Source organism: Antechinus flavipes, chromosome 2 (genome assembly GCF_016432865.1).
Source record: "Antechinus flavipes isolate AdamAnt ecotype Samford, QLD, Australia chromosome 2, AdamAnt_v2, whole genome shotgun sequence".
Taxonomy (NCBI): Eukaryota; Metazoa; Chordata; class Mammalia; order Dasyuromorphia; family Dasyuridae; genus Antechinus; species Antechinus flavipes.
The window spans coordinates 447,657,447-447,679,901 of NC_067399.1; the positions used below are offsets into that span (position 1 = coordinate 447,657,447).

General features: G+C 36.8%; 1 protein-coding gene across 1 annotated transcript in view; it reads right to left on the reverse strand.

Moving 5' to 3' along the window:
• DHX35 (DEAH-box helicase 35) overlaps nt 1–8,295 on the reverse strand; it is a 56,305-nt gene extending 48,010 nt beyond the window's left edge. Inside the window, exons 1-2 of the mRNA XM_051979312.1 lie at nt 7,281–8,295; nt 963–1,096 (exon numbers count right to left, since the gene is read on the reverse strand). Coding sequence (XP_051835272.1) covers nt 963–1,096; nt 7,281–7,320 — 174 coding nt within the window. The 5' untranslated portion in view covers nt 7,321–8,295. The remainder of the gene's footprint in view (nt 1–962; nt 1,097–7,280) is intronic.
• Between the last annotated feature and the right edge of the window lie 14,160 nt (nt 8,296–22,455).

Genomic DNA, 22,455 nt, shown 5'->3' on the forward strand with positions numbered 1-22,455 from the left:
TGACTATATGAATAAAAACTTGTCCACTATATCTACTGGTGGCATCAGACATGATGCCATATTTCATCTTCACATCCCATCTAGTCACCTATCCAGACCTCTATCACATACTCTCTTTGGACACACTTGTCTCCCCTAACCTATTTTCTACCTCTTGATGTGGATCAATAATATCATTATTTCAGAAAAGGTCATTATCAGTTGACTCCCCATATATTAATTCAACATCTCTGAGACATTACCCTGGCCAACAAGCCTCACTTCCCCAGCCACTACTATCCAAAAGCTGTCTTATCCTATCATTCTGAAAGTTCCTTTAGATCATAAACTGCCTCCCTTTTTATATTCTTTATATCTAGCCCTTAATAATGTACCTAGCATATAATAACCATTTAATAAATGTTTTTTCATTAATTCTTTTTTCATCTACTCTTTTCTCACTCCCATTTCCACCTAGTTTCCAATCTTGTCAACTCCAACTTTATATCTCACACTTCTGTCCCTTTCTCTCTATTCAAACAACCATAATTCAGTCTCTCATCACCTCTTGCCAGGAATACCGCAAAAGTCACAAAACTGCTTTCCTACTGTCAGTCTATAGAAAACTGATCTTCCATAAGAGTTCTGATGAGACCTGATCTGAGTGAATGTCTTCCCTCTTCACTTCTGACTGTTGGAATCTCTAGCTTCCTTTAAGACTCAGCTGAAATACTCAGTTGTTCCTAATTCACTCAATTTTTAGCACTCTCCCTGATTCTCCAAAATTACTTTGCATACATTTTGTATTTACTTATCTGTGTTCATGTTATTTATCCCCCACAGAAAGTAAACTCCTTTTATTTTGTCATTTAATTTCCAGTACCTGGCATAGTGCTTTGCACATAATCGAAACTTAATAAATTCTTGATGAACTGAATATAAAAATGAGCATACAATTCAAGCATATTGGAATAATATAATACCTTAAAAACTGGTAACTTTTGTCTCTGCTGTTCTATAGAAAGGGCAGCATGAGGATTATAAATGACAGTGGTTCCAGAGCTTTCTGCTGTACTTTGTCTCTCTTCTGAAATGCTGATACCTGGGCCTTCTGTCCCTGAAAGATAAATATTTATTGAAGTCCTGTCATCTTATAAACAGATAAATACATAAGAATTAAAATATCCAATGAATTTTATATTATGTTACTAAAATTCACCTTAGGAAAAGTATGTATTAGAATAGGAAAACTTTCACCCTACTGCAGATTATAGCATAATCCCATGGCACCCTACTTTGTTAAATTCTGGTGATACATTTCAAGGATAGAAGGATACCAACCAACTGGGGGGGGAGGGGGAAGGTAACCAGGAGGATGTTGGAGAGCCTAGAAACTTTGAAGTATCTGAAGATGTTCATAATGGGCAAAAGACATATACAAAATCAGTCTCCAAGTACCTGAAAAGTTGACATATGGAATAGGAATTGAAATCATTTTATGAGTACCTATAAAATGCCTACAATGTACAGGACACAGCACAAGGAACAAAGATGAAACAAAAAAGCCTTTACTTTCATAGAATTTACTATCTAAAAGAATTATTCCATGTGACTCTAGAAGGCTCAACCAGATTAAAATTGTAATAAGGCAGATTTTCTGCTAAATATAATAATTTGCTATCAATTCTGGCTGTTTAGTGAAGCAGAACTGAGGTCTTTAACATTGGAAATGTTCAAAATAAAGTTTTAATATCTGTAGAGAATATTATAAGGCAAGGGTTCTCAACTTTTTTGTAGCAATATTCTTTTGGCAGTCTCATGAAACTTACGGACCACTTCTCAAAATAATGTCTTTAAATGTTCAAAATAAAATACAAAGAAAACCATTTTAAAAGTTATCAAAATATTTCTAAAAATTTAAACACCTCAAGTTAAAAAATGTTATAAAGAGATTCTAAAAATGTTTAGAAAAAGTGCACATGTTTAACCTATATAGGATTGCTTGATGTCTTGGGAAGGGGAAAAAGAGGAAGAAAGGAAGAAAAATTTGGAACACCAAGTTTTGCAAAGGTGAATATTGAAAACTATCTTTGCATGTGTTTGGAAAAATAAAATACCATCAAAAAAATCTTTTAATTAAAAAAAAGAGATTTCTATATAATTCTGATATAAAGTTGTAAAGAACACTCTATCCACAGCACCTGCTTCAGCTACCTTCATGGCCACTGAAATAAAGTGTTTGCATTTCACTGGAAGACAACTTTAGTTGCTTGGGAAAGACATCCCCTAACTTTCAAATGAGTTTGAGGCCTGTCAGTTACCTTCAACCTGGTTTAGCCCGTCTGTTGAGATGGTTAACTCAGGTGTGGCTGCAGCACATGCAACAGTTTCTTGGAGCCATAAGTGAGAGCTGGACACCAAAGGTGGATAAGCAGCTTTGAAAAGGAATTGACAAGCCCTCATACCAAAGATACCAGTTCTTCCTGAATATCCCACATACCCCAAAGGTAAAGAAGATAGCATCTAGAACATTTCAAATTCTAGTATTCTATTTTAGTCCTCAAAGGTCTTTCTCACTTATTTCTGGGTTTATATTTTCTGAAAGACTAGAGCAGTTGGAATTCTAACTTCCAAATAAAATGGATATGACTACATCCAAACCAAATTAACATATGGCAACATATGGCTCTGTAAATTTTAAAATATTATATGTCAATTGTTAATAACCTTCATTTACCCTTAGCCTATTTTATCTTTCTAAGCTTCTCTCACCTTCCAATCTTTCACTTTTAATGTTTCCCTCATGGCCCCTATTAGAAAGAACATATTCTTTTAATCACTTTTGCTAATCCATTTTTCTCCCAATTTTTCTTGTTTCCTTTCTTTATTCTTTTTTTTAAATACTGAGAGTCTCCCCATTTCACCCACATTCTAAACACAGCTATTCACTGTCTGATCCCTGGGCATAGAAGTCTGGGGCTGCTTCATTTCTCATCTGGATTTCTGATAATCTGATGACCCCATGCTCCCAAAGGCTCACCACATTAATACTGAATTTAGTGTTACATTCAAATGGTGTAATCCACTGTAGCACAATACTCTTGAGCTCAAGAACCACCAGCTTCAGCATCCACAAGGGCTAGAACTACAGTTTATCACCACATCTGACTTTTTTTTTTTTTTTAATATTTGTTATATGGAATGATAGCTTTCTGGGAGAAGAATCCAGGGGGAAATTTAAGAAATATTAAAACAAATTTATTTTTAAAAATATTCCTTTTATTGACTAAGATGACAGATGTTGGAGGGAATGTGGGAAAATTGGGACCCTGATACACTGTTAGGAGAGCAGTTTAGAACTATGCTCAAAAAGTTATCAAACTGTTCATTCCCTTTGATCCAGCAGTGCAAAAATGTTTGTGGCAGCCCTCTTTGTAGTGGCTAAAAACTGGAAACTAAGTGGATGCCCATCAATTAGAGAATGGCTGAATGAATAAATTATGGTGTAATATGAATACTATGGAATACAGAATATGTTCTGTAAGAAACAACCAGCAGGATGATTTCAGAGAGACCTGGAGAGACCTACATGAACTGATGCTGAGTGAAATGAGCAGAACCAGAAGATCATACACAGCAACAAGACTATGTGATGATCAATTCTGATGGATGTGGTTCTCTTCAACATTGAGATGAATCAAACCAGTTCCACTTGTGCAGTGATGAAGAGAGCCATCTACACCCAGAGAGAGGACAATGGGAACAGAGGGTGGAACACAATATAGCATTCTCACTCTCTGTTGTTATTGCTTGCATTTTATTTTCTTTGTCATTTTTCTTTTTTCTTCTTTCTTGATCTAATTTTTCTTGTGCAACAAGCTAACTGTATAAATATGTATACATATATTGGATTTAACATGTATTTCAACATATTTAACATATATTGGACTACATGCCAGCTAGGGAAGAGAGTGTGAGGAAGGAGGGGAAAATTTGGAACAAAAGGTTATGCAAAGGTAAGTGTTGGGAAAATTACCCATACATATGCTTTGTAAATAAAAAATTTTAATTAAAAAAAAAAGATAAATACATACACACACAAATATATATATATATATATAATATATATATATATATATATATATATATATATATATTTGTGTGTGTGTGTGTGTATTTCCTTTACAACTTCCACTGAATTTTTGCTCTGAACATTCCTTCATATGAAAAGAATGAAACCTTTTCCTCATGTTAGTGATTTGGTAACAATAGTTCTCAAAGACACTACTTCCCATTATCAGTTTTTACTCCACCCAAACTTCCTCTTCCTCACTAACCTTTTTTTTCTCCTATAACTACCCCTCAGTATTTACCTAGTCTCCTCCCTTTAAAAGATTCCTATTCAACCAAATCAGAAATTCAATGTTTTCTAATACCAGTAAATACCCCCAGCCCATTCTATACTTCTTTATGATCACTTTCAGTCTGAGCATTATTCTTTACTTAAAACCATGAAAGTCATTCCACTTATTAATAACACTCATAATTTCATAATTCATAATACATATTCATTAATTTAAATGCCTATTTTCTTTCCGTATAAAATGTAACAGTTGTTTCAATTCAATATTCCCTTTTCCATGATGTTATTCTACTTACACATATTTTTCAAAACCAATATCTACAAATTGGCTCTTTTCAACAATAAGGTGATTTGGGCCGATTCCAATACACTTGCGATGGAGAGAGCCATCTACGAATCAGAGAGGGGACTGTGGGGACTAAGTGTGGATCACAACATAATATTTTCACTGTTTTTGTTGTTTGCTTGCTTTTTTTTTTTCTCATTTTTTGCTTCCTTTTTGATCTGACTTTTCTTGTGTAGCACAATAAATGTGGAAACATGTTAGAAGAACTGCACATATTTAACCTATACTGGATTACTTGCTGTCTAGGGAAGGGGGATAGAGGAAGAGAAAAATTATCTTTGCATGTATTTTGAAAATAAATTATTTTTTAAAATTTATACTTATAACCAATAAAATCATTAGTTTTAAACATAATTTTAAAGTGATTCTGCACTTTAAAAATCTAATCATATCAATTTATTTCAGACTATTATTGAATTTTATTTAAAAAAAAAAAAGGAACAAAGAATCAGAAGAGTTAAAACTAGCATTAGCCTATGAACATTAATTATGTTTAAGCCTTTAAGGAAAAAAAAAAAAAACTCAGAGCAGAACTTACCCAAAATGAACATTCTTGCTTTAATATCTTAACTTAAACTGATTTTTATGGGCCCATGTCTCTATGTAAACTCTGAGTACATCTTTCAGGGTGAAAAAGCACTTATTTACTGTCCAAAAGTAAGCAAGACTCACTAAAAATAGCAAATGAAAAGGGATAATGAATTTTAACTCTTCTAAGGGACAAAAAAATGCAGTGTATAAACTTTCCATTTGCTCAGTAATAAATTGCACTAGTAACATCCTACACTAGTAATAAATTCATATGTTGTTTAAGGCAAGAAGCAATGTTTTTTCCCTCTTTTCTGTATTGATTCCTCAAAAAATCCAAATAGTCCAAATAATACAAAAACTAGTCAATATTTCTAAACCCAAGCCTTCAAGACTTTTTCTTAATTTCTTAAAATTTTTCTTATTCTAAGAATAGCTAGTAACTGTTCCTCAGTAAATAACCAGTGATGTAGGACTGCAATTACAACTTGCAGAAAAAGTAGTTTATAAACTATTTGCCTGAAGACAAATGGTAGATTGTTAAGACTAAAATCCAGTCCTGAACTCCCGATTGAAATACATATTAAAGCTTAACTAAGGAAGAAAATGTGAGCGAAGGTGCGAATATAGGATGGGGAGATATTCCAAAATGTGCTGTACAAGATAAAAATATTGCAGCAATTTAATACTATTTAACATGAACAAAACAGAAGCCAGATCTGATTCTTCACATAGCCATCATTCACTCAGACGACTTCTATCAATTTATATCCAGGTTTCACATTTTGACCAAAAAAAAAAAAGGGGGGGGAGGGAGGAGGTAGGGGATAAATATATACTATTTATTAAGATACCTATTACATCGTCAGTTTTGTTCTAACTTCATTGTTCAATTCCTACTAACTCGTTAATTGCTGGCAACTTAAAATGCTGAATCATAAAATTGCATTTGGGGAAAATGTGAGTCTACAGATTATTTGCAGAAAAGAATTATGTCTGGAAGGTCAATTCCAAAGGACTCGGGATGAAAAGCTATCCGCCTCCAAAGAGAGAACCGAGGAACTCTGCTTATTGAAGCATTTTTTTTCTCTTCCTCCTCCCTCTTCTCCATCTCCTTAGAGACATAGCTAATACAGAAATGTTTTGCATGACTTCAAATATATGAGAGGTATCTTATCATTTGCTTCCCCTCAATTAGCGAAGAGACAATTTGAAACTCAAAAAATACTTTTAAGTTCAAATGAATGTTTAAAAATTAACAAATAATAAAGAAAATAGAATTTTAAAACTCTTCCTATTTGGTTCCCCAAGATGCAAAAGATCTCCCAAGAGATGAGGGCTCTCTCACGTTCTCCAAAAGCTACCCACGGGCCTCGGAGCTAGAACCCTAACTCTTCTTGCCCTGCGGCTCCGTGCCTCAACAGGCAGCATACCCCGAGCGGGAGCGCCTCTTCGTCCCGTAAACAGACCCCGAAGCTCAAGACCGGGAAGTGACCGGAGACAGCGCAAAGAGACCAGAAGGCGCGATGGGCAAAGGGAAAACCAACTTTATGACAGAGATTTATGAAACTGCACCACGGAAGGGGAGGGCTCCCCGATGCCCGACTCTAACCGTTGGCCGAGCCTCAGAGGTTAATTCCAGTTCTAGGGTCCGCCACCTCTTAGCAGCGCGACCCTGCACAGGCCAATTCCCCATTCTGAATCTCAGTTTTTGCATCTGTAAAATGGGAATGAGACCATCTCCGCCGACCTTGTCGCGAGAAAAGAGCTTTGTAAAACCTTAGAGCGCTAATGGAATGGATGCGATCATCACTCTCGAGGCTCAACTTCCTCCGAAAGATAGTGGGGACTGACGGGGGCAAGGGGGTAGTTCTCAAATCGGGCCGCGGCCAAAAAACCAGGTAGAAGAGAGACTGAGCAGGGACAGCGGAAGGCAAGAACAGACCTCAGTCCTAGGGCTGCCTCCTCTCAAGTGTACTCCAGGAGAAGGCTCCTGAGTGCCGAGGCCTCGGGCCGGGCCAATTCACCCACACACCCCAAGCCCGCGCCCCTTCAGGGCCTTACCCGGTTTCCAGAATTTCACGGGTCCCATGGGCGCGGCCATGTTGGGGTGAAAGGTCACAGCGAGGGCTCCGCCCCCGGCCACGAGCGAGCCTGAGAGCGAGCAAGGAGAGGGGAGCGGGGCGGGGCGGTAGAGATATCCGGCGCTACCGCGGGCTGTCTCAACAGCAGAGAATTCTCGCGGTCTCCCCTTTCCACTCCTGCTCCCACAATAGGGGTCTATGGCGGCGGCGTCAGGGGACTGGGACGCTCTCAAGTCCTGGCGCTAAGCACCGCCCCACCCACCCACCCCCGCCGCGTCTCACGTGACTTCTCAATTAGTTGGGGACGGTTGAAACCTGCGGACTCGCACGGCTGTTAGAGCGCTCCCATTGCCGGGGAGAGGGAAGGTTGGAGAGGACTGCGTTAAGCCCCTGACCTGACTTAGAACCGCCTCGCCTACTTCATAGTCTAAATCCATAATTTATTTTTTCAGATAACCTGACATCCTCCAAAAAAAAGTGTTGGAAATTATGAAAAGCAAGTGTGGCTCGAAAGAGAAAACACCCCCACGCTTTTCAGAGCTGAGAAGCCAGTCAAACTTATATTAAGCGCATCCTAGAGGCGGGACGCGGCGGTAGTCTTCATGCAATGCAAAAATAGCAAAAAGCCAGTGTGGGCCCTCGGGGAGCGTATAGATCCAAGAAGGAGATCCACAATTTTGTAGATCGCACATATTTTCAGACTTTTTCCATAAATTGGTCAATTCCATAGAGTTCTTCCTTTTTTTGTCTTAAATTTTTTATTGTTATGTAGGTCTGCTCTGGAAGGAGAAGGAGGAGGAATGAGGAGGAAAAATATATCAATAAAAACTAAATTTTTTAAAACCGGGTGGATTCTGTGGCAAATTAGGAACGGAGCAATCGAATATCCCATTTATTTCAAGTCCTTACTTGGGGATACAAAATGAGGAAACAAAATAAAACCATCCCTGCCTTCACCGCAAGGAATTTTCATTCTATTAGGATGAAAAACATGTACCCATAGACAGACATAAAAAAATTTCTAATCAATTAAATACAATTATGGATGAGGGAATTAGCAATTGGAGAAATCAGGAGAAGCCTTTTTGAGGGTGTAGTGCCTTAGTTGAACCTTGCCGGAAGGTTACAAAAAGGGGTTAAAAAAACTAATTTGGGTTACTAAAGTTCTGGAGGGAATTTTCCTTCGGGCATAAAATGGACAATGTCAAAGGAAGACTTGAGGCTAGAGATAAAATGGTATGAAAAGCAGTCAGTGAGTATTTATGTATTCGGCATTGTGCAAAACCCTAGAGATGAAAGAAAAAAAAGACAAACCTGCCCAGACCCTGAAGGAGCTCATGTTCTAATAAGAGAGACTACGTGAGAATAGCTATGTAGCTACAAAGTATTTCCAAGATAAATGGGAGATAGATAACAGAGTGGGAAGGGGAGGCAAGGGCAACTGGCAAAGAAAGGCTTCCAAAAAGGTGAGATAAGTGCTAGGGAAAGTGGAAAGATTAAGTAAAGGATAACATTTCAGACTGTAAGTGCAAAGATTCTTAAACTGGAGATAGTTATGTTTTGAATGAACTGCAAGTAATTCACAGAATCCATGAAGGAATAGCAAAGAGAAGGTTACAAGAGTTAAGATTTTAAAGGACTTTAAATATCCCAGAGGATCCTGTAGTCACTGGAGTTAAGAATATTGAGTGGTTTCGGAAAATCACTTTAGCTTAGTGGGAGAGAATGGCAAATAGGCCACTTTGGCTGGATTATGGAGTATATGAAGAGAAATGTGAAATCAACTTAGAAAAATAAGTGGGTGACAGATTTTGAAAGGCTATAAATATCATAGAGAGAAGTTTGTATTTTATCCCTAAGCAATAGGGAATGACTGAAGGTTCTGGAGCAAGGTGATTTAACACGGCAGGATTCAAAATTTAGAAAAAATCAGTGTAACAGTTACTTTTGAGAATGAATTAGAAAGGAGGAGACTTAGATACAGGAAGGTTAATGCAATGTTATGCCACAGTCTCCTTGAACTGTTCTACCTCAGTTTCCCTATATTAATTTCCCTAATTGTCCTGACTGAGTTTCCCTAAATTGTTCTGCCTCAGTTTTCTTAACTGTTCTGCCTCAATCCCCTTAGTTGCAACTCCCTCCCCCTGCCCAGGTTCTTTAAGACTGAGGGCCACTGCGCTAAGATTATAAATTCCTGGCTCCTTACTCCTTCTGTCCTCAAGAATTTATGGCACTACCCCCCTCTACAAATTTAAAAAGATAAGATTATCTTGGATACCTCATTGACATTTTTATTTCTGTTTATTCTGGTTCCCTAGTCCCCTGTCCTTCCCCCTGCCCCCCAACCAAATTTATAGTCCAGAAACTTCTCGATCTTTCTTTCTGGGATCCTCATATTAGCCAATGGATACTTTGAGATGACAGTCCTGTCCAGTCAATCAAATTCTCCAATTAATAAAATATTAAAAACTCTCTAATCTCTATCTTGCCTCGGTTTCTCCAGCACTGCAGCAAGAGTTCAGATAAGAGATTGAAGATGGAATTGGTGGAAGTTGTGTTAGTGGAGAGGAGATGAATGTGAGAGACAATACCAAGGCAAAGTCATCAACAAGACTTGGCAACTCACTGGATATGGAAAATTCAAAGAGATTTTGAAGGATGGAGGATGCCTAAGAATTGTGTTATTGAGTTGAGATTTCTAGTTCAGCATGTTAACCTATTACAATTCAAGTAAATAATATGTACTAAATTCCTACTGTTCAAAGTCTTATACTTGGCAATTTGGAGATAAAAGTTTACAAACACTTCTTAGCTGTGTGACCTTGGGCAAGTCACTTAACCTAATTGCCTGGGGGTGGGGGAGGAGTCTATAATTAGGATATTAGCTGGGATCTGGCTAGCTACTTCCACACTTTGTGTTTGTTTTATTTCAACCATCTCCTGAGATCCCTGGACTCTTCTGTAATATTTCTAAGAGCTAACTTGCCCACATTTATACAGTAAATCTAAGGACAAGGAATATATTAAATCAACACATCGCCTCAGTAATTTAAAAGAATAATTTTATAATGATGAATGTTGAAGGGGATGCGGGAAAACTGGGACACTGATACATTGTTGGTGGAGTTGTGAACAAAAACAACCATTCTGGAGAGCAATCTGGAATTATGCCCAGAAAGTTATCAAACTGTGCATACCCTTTGATCCAGCAGTGTTACTACTGGGCTTATATCCCAAAGAGATACTAAAGAAGGGAAAGGGACCTGTATGTGCCAAAATGTTTGTGGCAGCCCTGTTTGTAGTGGCTAGAAACTAGAAAATGAATGGATGCCCATCAATTGGAGATAGAAGGATCTTAGCTGTGAAACCAGTGCCTTGGTCCGAATCTACCTGCTCCACCAACCCATACCCTGGAATGATATGCTCAAGGAGGACTTTTATGACTGTCAAGGCAGTTGCCCAGGCAAGGAGGAAGGCCTCCACCCATAAGGTCAGATGGTCCGCTTACGACCAACAAGTATTTGAGACTCCCCACTGATGGCAGTTTGGTAAAGCCCACCTGCATGCTTTGGAAAGGCCCGATACCAGGGGGCCTTCCTCTTTTTTGGACTTGTCATTGGGCCACCCTATTCATGCTCTGATAAACAGGATACCTGCTGACCAGTTGCCTACTATTGTGTACAAGCCCGGTGCCATAAACTTAGTCAGCACTGTATCACACAGGCCTTGGACACTCCAATAACGTAAATGTTGGAGTACATGTCCCATACCTGTTATGGTCAGTACCGCTCTACTGTCAGGGAGGAGCCAGTGCCCCTCTTTATCCTCCTGAGCGCCAAGGCTTTGGATTTCCTGCTTCTCTTCTGGGGTAAGGGAAGGTGGAGGCATTTGAGGCAGAAATGCCAGAAATTAGCACCATCATCTCCTCTGTACTTACAGATTCCTCTTCTCCAACCCACTTCACCTCCTCATCCGCAAAGCAGTTTCCCCTTGTCTCAAATGAATCTCCTCTTTGGTGCACATGAATCACTGAAATGTTCTTAGGGCACATAAGATTAATCAAAATTTCAGTGATCAATGCCCTGTGTGCCAATCCCTTCCCTTTACTGTTTACATTCTTTCCTTCAAGTAATTTACAGAATCTAATTTCTTTTTCCCTTCACTTATACAATGACCTAAATATTTTATCTTGCATTTCACATTGCAATTTGTCTTAAGAAATTCTCAGTCCCTGTGCTCCTAAATAATTTAACAAACTGATAGTGACTTGGACAAGGTCACTCTTTTTCCTCCCTGCTACAAGAGGATCATCTACATATTGTAAGACTTTTAACAGTAAAAAATTTATCCTAGAATGTTCACACAATTCTTACATACCCAAGTAGATGTTTCACAAATTGAGTATTATACCAATCATTTTATTTTTAAAATACCCAATACACAGAAAAATCCCAAACTACATATTGTCCATAACAAAACTATTTTCAAAAGGACAAAGGCAAAAACTATTATCCTTGGAATCCTTTTAAATAATAATCAATACATTTAATTAAAACTTCCTATTTTCACATAAAAGAATCTGAAAAGTTCTTTAAAAACATCCATTAAAGCTTTTGAAATAACCCTTTCAAACTATAGATCAATTTATAATCATATTCATTAAACAAGAAAACCATTATGTTTCAAAGAAACAAATATTCAGTCAATTAACACCTTGTAAGAGCAGCCTGTCCCTTTAAAAGCTTAGCCTGCTTCTTCAGCAGTTTGGCTGCAGCATGAACAAAGGCAACTTTCCACTGCTGGCCTTCTCCCCACTCAATTTCCTACACAGGAATCCTCAAGATTTAGGCAATCAGTTTATTTCCTTTTTTTCCAACTGATTCCTTCCAATTTACTTCTACAAATCAGTCCTTCATAAATCGCCTGCATTCTTCTTAACAGTTCCCTTCAGAACTTTTAAGATTAAATTTTAAATTTAAGATTTAAAAAAAAAAAAAGGTTTTATCAAGAACTAGCTATTCACAGTGAATAGCTAGATAACTCCATAAAACATAACTTACAATGTTAACAAATTACTCAATATGTTTCAGAAGGTAACGTACTGAATCAAACTAAATACAGCTGTTTTTAAAAGTTCTTTTTTCTCTTTTCTGCCACATTTCTTCTCACAGCAATTAGCATCTTATTTCCAGAGCTTTTTATTGTCCAGGCCAGGTTAAGCTTGAATTTTATTGCTCTTTACTCTAGCAGGCTCTGAAAACTCTTCAGCCCAGTTTTTTTCCTTACTTACAGATTATTACATCAGGTTAAAAAGTTTAAAATCACAAGCAAATTGTCAAAGAACCAATTCCCAAATTTCTTAATCATTGTTCTTAAAACTTAACAGAGCTTTTAAATCAGCAAAACAGACTAGAGGCTTTTTCCAGGACCCCACCCTCAGAGAGGTTTGTTTCACCTTGAACATTCTTCCCTTCCAGAATCCAGAGGGAGCTTCTCTAAACTTACAAGCCCATTAAGTGAATCCCTCTGCCTAAACAGAGAATGCCTAGATATTCCATTCAAAATTCTTTTCTTTAACTATTAGCACATTGCTCTTCTATATATTTTTTTAAACTTTCCAAACTTTCAAATCCCTTTCAATCTATATTTTTATTTCCCTTTCCCCCCCTCATTTCTCCCTTTTCCCCACAAGGCCGCTGCAGTCATCCAGAGATAAAGAGAGAGAAAAAGATTTTTCAAACTGCTTTTCTTACCTAAGCCACTCTGAAAGAATATACTACTCTGAATGAATTCCATTTCAAACAATTCAGCCTGATATTTTTCTAAGCCTGCAACATAGAGGCTGAATTCTTATCTCTTACAAGCTTGCTAACTTTTTAACACGGAACACAAAATGCAAAACCAACAGACACGCACAGAAACACACAGAGCTCTATTTAGCTTATATCTTTCCTTTTATACTTTTATATCTAGCTACTCTCCTGACAAATTCTTGGACTGTGTCTTTCCCATACTTAATTCCCAAACTAAGTTCAGCAGTTTCCCAGAAGCTTCCCTCAGCAGTTCTTTACCACTGGGGCCTGTCACAGCACTCAACAAAATTTAGCAAGGGCTATTCCCTCAAGTTCTCTAAGACCCTGCCAATAAGACCCCTAAACTGTTCTGAGAGCTTACCGAGCCATCACGTGTGGATTCTAAAACTGCACCGGCCAGTCAGGACTCTATTTCCTTCAATGCTTCAATTCTGCAGAATGCCTCTGCCTTGGGTCGTTGTCTAAGAAGGGTGAGAGGCGGCCCACCCAGAGCCAGAGACCATGGAGAAAATTGCTCTGTGGGCGCCTGTCCCTGTCCAGGGTGCACAGCCATCTCCCCCAAAGACCCCATCCCGGACAAGCCCCCAACTGTTTGGGACAAAAAAGACCTACCCAAATTGACTACTACAGAGATCACTCGTAGAAAGCAGAATTATTTATTAGAATCTTAAGAGCCAAATTCACAGCAGGAGAGAGCCACTCCCTTGAAAATGTTCACAATATTTATACATTTCAGACAAAGAATCTCCAAAATCCCACCCTCTATATGGTGTGATTGGTCACATAAGTTTATTCCCCTATTTGGTCAGTGGAATGTAGTAGATGTATAGCTTTCTCACCGGTGTCCTTTCTTGAAATAGAATATAGTCCAGACCTTATCTAAAATGGCATGCTTCCTCAGCACAGATTCTCTTTTGGACAGTGGAATGTAGTCCAGGCCTTATCTGAAATCACATGCTTCCTAAACTGAGGCCTTTAAGGCTTTAGCTAACAGTCCCTGATCAATATGTGATTAATCTGTAAGATCTTCACCTTTTTCCCCACACACTTATGTTGTGTCTCAGATAGTACAAAGAGTGACCTAACCAACAGAATTTTCCAGGGTTCCAGTATCTTATAACCTAGTACTATAGAATCTGAACTCAACATCCTTGGGTAAAAGGAAATATTTACTTATTGAGCCTATTAGATTTACTTATATGGGATCTAAAAAACTCTCAATATTATCTGAGAAGTCCATATGCTTTTCCAGACTGTGTAAAGGGGCTTATGACACAAAAAAGGTTAAGCCTTGGTCTAAATGTTATTTTTATTTTTGCTGGCTTGTTGTTCCATGATGTCTTAAATGATTATCATTTTGATTTCTTTATGTGTAAAATCAACCTACAAATGTCAAACAGTTAATTCCACCAATTCCACTGGATTTTAAAATTATTTTTAAAAATAGGGACTGCTTTAGAAACTGAATGGATGCTTATCAATTGGAGAACGGCTGATTAAATTATGGTATATAAATGTTATGGAATATTATTGTTCTAGAAGAAATGATCAGCAGAATGATTTTAGAGAGACCTGGAGAAACTTGCATGAACTGATGCTGAGTGAAATGAGCAGAACCATGAGATCATTCTACACAGCAACAACAAGATTTATATGATGATCAATTCTGATGGATATGTCTCTCTTCAACAATGAGATGATTCAGACCAGTTCCAATTATTTAGTGATGAAGAGAGCCATCTGCACCCAAAGAGAGGACTATGGGAACTGTGTGGTTCACAACATAGCATTTTCACTTTTTTATTGTTTGCTTACATTTTATTTTGCTTCTCATTTTTTTCTGATTTGATTTGGTTTTTCTTAGGCAGCAGGATAATTGTATAAATATGTATGCATATATTGGATTTCACATTTTTACCATTTTAACGTATCTTGGACTACTTGCCATCTAGGGGAGGAAGTGGAGGAAAGAGGGGAAAAACTGGAACACAAAGTTTTGCAAGGGCTAATGTTGAATAATTGTCTACACATGTTTTGAAAAATAAAAAGCTTTAATAAAGGGAAGATAAATAAATAATGGGGACTGCCTTAATAAAGTTATTTTTTCAATTAAATATATATGCATATGCATACATATATACATACATGCACATATATGGTCATATCACTTTGTCCATTTCTTGTGTAAATACTCATATTATAAAGTTAAGAATTAGCTTTTCCAGCATGTAAGAGGCAGATTTAACATACCACTGCTATGAATCCCTAAAGACTTCCTGTTGTAATGGAAAGAGCACTAAACCTGAAGTCTAGGCCTGAGTTTGAATTGCCATATGACACGAAGTATTTCACTAGGCAAGCCAGTTGACTTGAGTCTCAATGGAATTTAACAAGCATTTATTGGTATCTACCAAGTGTAAAGCACAATTTATGTAGACACCAAAGATACAAAAACAAAATAGTCTGCCCACAAGAAATTTCACTTTATCTGGCGTGTAATCAAGGAACAACAATGTATATTCAAAATTATACAAACTAATTTCTAAAGAGAGGGAGTGTAAATAACTGAGAATCAAGTAGGAACTCATATACAATTTGGCACTTGAGCTAGATTTCGAAAGAAACTTGGAATATTACAAAGTAGAGGTGAAGAGGGGTTCATGCTACTTGTACAGATGTCATAGGCAGAATACAAAATCTAGGATTAATGATCACAGAAAAACAAGGATGGACTTGTATGAAAAGAACCAAGAGAACCTTGTATATATTAGTAGCAGTATTGTTTTAAGAACAACTTTAAGTGAATAACACATTTTGACTATTATAAAATACCCAAATTAATGACAAAGACCATATGAAGGAAAATACTGTCTGCATGCAGAGAAAGAACTGATGAATAGAAGTGTGTGGGGAATGGTTTTACATATATGTTCATAGGTGTGTGTTAACACCTATCTATAACTACATATGGATATATATGATTCGTATCTTATTATGATAGCCTTGAAGAGGGAGAAGGAAGAAGAAGCAAAAAAGAAAAGACAAAAGAATCTTATATTGTTTGTGCAATAAAAATCTGTAAGATCAAAAGAATATATGCGTTAAAAATAGGTTTGTAGGATAAATCCATCTCCAGTCCCCACCTCCAAAGTTTTTATATTGTTTGTGCAATAAAGTTCTCCAAGATAAAAAGAATATATGCATTAAGAAAAAAACAAAAGAAATTTGCATAATAACTTGATTATATATTAAAAAGAATAGCGAGTTGTACATAATAGGTTTGCAGTATTATATGCGATCATTCCTTTTTATTATGCTATGCTATGGAAATGCTTGTTTTATTCCATAAATTAAATCCAAAAAAAAAAAACAAAACCCAGCTATTAGATCAATATAGAAAACTGTGGGGGAAAAAATACCACATTGAAAAGCTTCAATTTATCCTAGAGGCAACAGGGAACCATTGAAAAATTTGATGGGGGAGGAGGATGAAATGGATAAAATGGGCAAATTTGTATTTTAAGAATGGAACTAGCTATTTGAAGGAAGGATTGGTGAGGAGAGAGGCTAAGACAGAGAAACCAATTAGGAAGGCTTTATGATAGTTCAGGGTAGTAGTTAGTGATAAACATCTGAACTATGACAGAAGTGTGAGTGGAGAGAAAAGGATGAGAAATATAAGAGATGTGGAGTCAAAATTGGCAAGACTTAGCAAGTGATTGACTTTAAGGAGAGGAAAGAATCAGTATGACTCCTGGGGCTGTGAACTTAGGTGATGGAAGGATTGTAATATGATGAACAGAAAAGGAGAACTTGGAAAGAGAGATACATTTGCTGGAAGATATGTTAAAGGGTTCCCTGAACTTATCCTTTTGAGTTACATATTTCTAGAATCACTAGACCCAGAGTATATAGGGAGGCCTTGAATGTGTCAATAATGAAGCCCCTAATGGCCTCCCCATATAAACTCTTGGAAGCCAATACAGGCACCAGTCTCTATCAGACTGAGAAATTATTGGTGCTGAATTTATTTTCATAATCTGGTGGTTCCCAAGGGAGAAAAATGCTGTATATCACTTGTCATCTCTAAATACTCATAAAATGGGAATATCTGCCCTATTTCCAAGGATTATTTTGAGAAATAACAGATTTCACATTAAAAAAAAAAACATTTAGATAGCCTTTCAAGTTTTGCAAAGCACTTTATATATTTTATCAATTATCTCCTGTAATCTCCCCACTCCTAAGGGTATGATTTATATCCCCATTATACAGATAGCAAAATTGAGACCCAATGAGGTTAATAACTTGTCCCAGGAACACAATAGCTAGTATCAGAGGTAAAATTTGAACCCAGATCTTTCCTCAATCTGGTACTCTTTGTGCTATACTCTGTTGTCTCAACTCATATAAAAATAATTAAGAATAATTTGGAAAAAAAGAATAACTTGGATGAGTTATTAAAATGAGCATAGGATTGAAATATGAGAACCTTTTAGTTGATTAAAAGCTTAGTTGTGAAAAGTATTAATCAATTTGTAGTGGACCCAGTTGGCAAGGTAGTATAACTTCTCCTAGGTTGTGAAGAGACAAGACAAAGGAATCAAGAATGGAAGAAAATATAACTGAATTGGTACAGGACAGAGGATTTCTTCAATGGATGGATCTCTACGCTGGAACGTTGCAGAATCGCTTCCGATTTAGATATTCTTGTTCTTATGACAAATACAACATTGTTACCAAATTCTAAGAAAAGATTTCAGACCATGCAACACCAATAGAATTATTAATCTGACATATGAACAAATATATACTCAAGTAGATAAAAGTAGGAACTGCAGTTCATAGCATCTGACTCAAAAGCCCTCATATCGATTAAATTATTAACTGATTAAGTTGCTCAATATTACATTCACATCTCCATAGTTTTCCCTTTTCTCTCAAGATTGTCATCTTAGTCCAGGTCCTCGTCACCCCTGAGCTGTACTACTACTAATAGTATATTCGGATGGATTATTAAGGTGTAATTATTTGATAACTATTAGATCAGCCTCAAATTAAGGAAAATTTGAACTGACCTCTAACTATAGATGACTTGTTCAGAAAACCCCTTATAGCATGCCTTTATTTTACCTTGTAATTTAAGAAATCTTTTGCTGTATAAGCTCAAAGTAAATATATGTTGTTAGACATAAGAAGAGACATCATGAACAAATTGAAAGAAAAAAGTTAAATTGCCTTTTAGATATATGGATAGGAGTACAGTTTATGACCAAACAAGGAACAGAAAGCATCATAAAGGTAAAATGGACAAGTTTGAGTATAGAAAATTAGAAAAATGTTGCAAAACAAAGACAATCCAATTAAAATGAGAAGGAAAGCAACTTATTGAAAAATTATTTACATCAAGTTTCTTTGATAAAAATTTCATTTCTAAGATATTTAAGGAATTGATTCAAATATAAAAGAATGAGTCATTTTTCAACTAATAAATGGTTTAAGACTATGAATAGGCAATTCTCAAGAGAAGAAATCCAAGCTATCACTAGCCATATGAATAAATGCTCCAAATCACTAACAATTAGTGAGTTGCAGGTGAATTGCAAATTAATGTCCTATCTCGTGCTCATAAGATTGCCAAAGTTGATTTTTTTTTTTAAATTACAACTTCTGGAGAAGTTATGGGAATACTGACACATTTGTGCACTATTGCTGAAAGAATACATTGGTACAATCATTCTGGAAAGTAATTTGGCATTATAATAAAAAAGTTACTAAGATGGGCTTACCCTTTCACCTAAAAGTGAAACTACTAGCCTATAGAGACCAGAGAGAAAAGGATTTTACACACACACACATACACACACACACAGAATCAGAGATGATGTGCGTATGTCTATACTCATAATAAAAAGACTAATATGAGTTCAAATCCAGCCTTACACACCTACTATATGTGTGAGCCTAATTAAACTATTTATCTTGTCTGCCTCAGTTTCTTCAAATGAGATATTTGTAAAGTACTTTGCAAACTATAAAGTGCTATATGTTGGATTACTTGCCACCTTGGAGATGGGGGAAAGGAGGAGAAAAAAATTTTGGAACACAGGGATTTGCAAGGGTGAGTGCTGAAAATTATCTATTCATATGTTTTGAAAATAAAAAGCTTTAATAAAAAAGTGCTATATAAATGCTAACTATAGAAATTATAAACAAAAATATTTGTAGTAGCTCTCTTGTAAAGATTTGGAAACTAAGGGGAGATCTATCATTTGGGGAATGGCTGAACTACATAGAGTATATGAATATAATAGAATTAATTTTCTTGTATATAAGAAATAATGGTTTCTTTGAAACCTGGGAAGTTTTGTATGAACTGAGAGAATAAAATGAACAGAACCACAAAAACAATTTAATATGATTTTTAAAAATACTATAAAGACTTTTAGACTTTATATAGACTATAAAGACTATTATAAAGCAACTTTAAAAGATATAAAAATTCAGATCAATGCAATTACCAACCACTATTTCAGAGGACTAATGAAGCATTTTACCTACTACTTTCTGAAAGAGAGGTAATGGACTCAGAGTCCAAAATAACATATTTGGGGGGCATGGCCAATGTGGGAATCTGTTTTGCTTCGCTATGCATATTTGTTATGAGTTTTCTTTTTTTTTTTTCCAGTGGGGGAAAGAAGGAGAGAGAAAAGTTTTACAATCATTGAAAGAATTAAAATTGAATTAAATTGAATTGAAAAAGAAAAAAAAAAAAACCTTTTCTATTCCTGACACAGCAATAAAGGCAAAACTCCCTTTTGAGAGAGATGCACACCTATTCATTTCTACCTCCTTGAAACAAGCACCTCCAAAAGAGAAATATATGCAGGTAAAATACTTCTTTAAAGCTTTCACTTACTTGGCAATATTCATGACATTCCTCAGAGGTACCCATCCTATAAATAAATAAATTCTGCCAGAGAATTGCAGGACTAGACTAGGTGCCAAGAGACCCCCATAAACGAAACTATGGACAATAAAAATGGAAGAAATCATTATTGATCAGAGAAATGCAAACTAACACAATTCTGAGATACCACTACACACCTCTCAGATTGGCTAAGATGACAGGAAAAGATAATAATGAATGTTAGAAGGGATGCGGGAAAACTGGGACACTGATACATTGTTGGTAGAATTGTGAACGGATACAACCATTCTGGAGAGCGATTTGAAACTATGCTCAAAAAGTTATCAAACTGTGCATACCCTTTGATTTCTACTGGGATTACATTCCAAAGAGATCTTAAAGGAGAGAAAGGGACCCACATGTGCAAAAAATGTTTGTGGTAGCCCTCTTTGTAGTGGCCAGAAACTAGAAACTGAGTGGATGCCCATCAGTTGGAGAATGGCTGAATAAATTATGGTATATGAATATTATGGAATATTATTGTTCTATAAGAAATGACCAACGGGATGAGTTCAGAAAGGCCTGAACTGATGCTGAGTGAAATAAGCAGAACCAGGACATCACTATACACTTCAACAACTATACTATATAATGATCAGTTCTGATGGACTTTAACAATGAGATGATCCAAACCAGTTCCAATTGTTCAGTAATGAAGAGAACCAGCTATATCCAGAGAAAGAACTAAGGGAAATGAATGTGGACCACAACATAGCATTTCTACTCTTTCTGTTATTGTTTGCTTGCATTTTTGTTTTCCTGCTCAGGTTTTTTTTACTTTCTTTCTACATCTGATCTTTCTTGAGCAGCAAGATAACTGCATAAATATGTATACATATGTTGGATTTAACATATACTTTAACATAGTTAACATGTATTGCTCTACCTGCCATCTAGGGGAGGAGATGAGGGAAACGAGGGCAAAAGTTGGAACAGAAGGTTTGCAAGGGTCAATGTTGAAAAACTACCTATGCATATGTTTAATATGCATAATAAAAATAAATATGCATAATAATATACATAATAAAAAGCTATAATTAAAAAAAATAAAAATGGAAGTAAGGTTTCAAAGATCCCAAAGTAAGAGACAAGAAATGATGCTTCAGTTTCCCATCCAAGTGCCATAAAGTCCAAAGTCAGTTTCAGGAATTGAGGTGGAGATAGCACCCCAAAGTGAAATACATATAAAATGGCCAATTAGGATGTACTGCCTATGTTGATGGAAATGACACCATGTGTTAGCATGTATCTATAGGCTCGGTAGCCAGTTTCCCAGGAAACTGAATCGGTTGAGGGTCAATGGCAGATACATTTCAACCATACTATGACCAGCTGGAAAGCACATGCCTTTGTGGGTACTGCTGAATCAAAATACAACCAAGAGCATTTAAGTGTGTTCCAGGGATGTTTTTAAAGGGAGCAGGGTATTTTGCCAGTGAGTATTTCTTAAAAGATAGGAGGGATCAATGACCCTACATACTTAGGCACACTTGATAAATGCTTACCTGTTGCTCAGATCAGATCATCAATTTACAGAAAGAACTTTAGAAGTATTATTTTTCATTTTGTATTGAGAATCTGCACAAATAGCCTACTTTCCTGCTGCTAAATGGTAGGCTCCTTGAAGACAAGAGACCATATACTTCATGTTTATCTCCCAGCATTTAGCCCAGGAGAGGGGCTCAATTACAGTTTGTTGAACTGAATTCTCAGGCCATTCATGCACAGTGGTAGAGCTTCAAACATGGGTTAGTTTGCTTGACTGTCTTTCACTCTCTGTAGCAAAGTAAGCTATTTCACAAAAACAAAGACTACTTTGTTGCTTTGGGAGCTCCTTGATGGGGGTATCCCCTACAATGATGATCATAACCCATCGGCCATCCCTGCCCCCGTAGTGGGGCTCCTGTGCTTTCCTGCCTCCTGACTTTAGGGCTGGGGCTCTCCCCACCGTGCCACCTAGTCACCCCTCCCATCGGGTCTGCTTCCCAGGTCAGGGGTCCTTCTCTAGAGCTCTCGACATGGTGTGGCTGCCAGCCGAGGCTCAGGGCTGTCCGTCTCTTCTCCCTCACTTTTGCCGCGTGACTGAGTGACTTCTTTCTGATGAATGTATGAAAAATAAAATCTCCAAATGTTCTAATGACAATGGTCCGGTAGCATTATCTTTGTATGCAAAAGACAGCACAATATTACTGTTGTAGAAAGCTTTTGGTTCAGGTGAGTCAGGTAAAAGAGGAAGTGAACATTTAAGCTTCTGCCTCCCTTTTGTCTATGCAGGGGAAGGAAACTAGACAAAAAAATAACAAAATTCCACAGCCACACCAATCATGATTAGTAGGGTGTAGAAACCAGTTGCATTGCCTACCGCTGAAGTA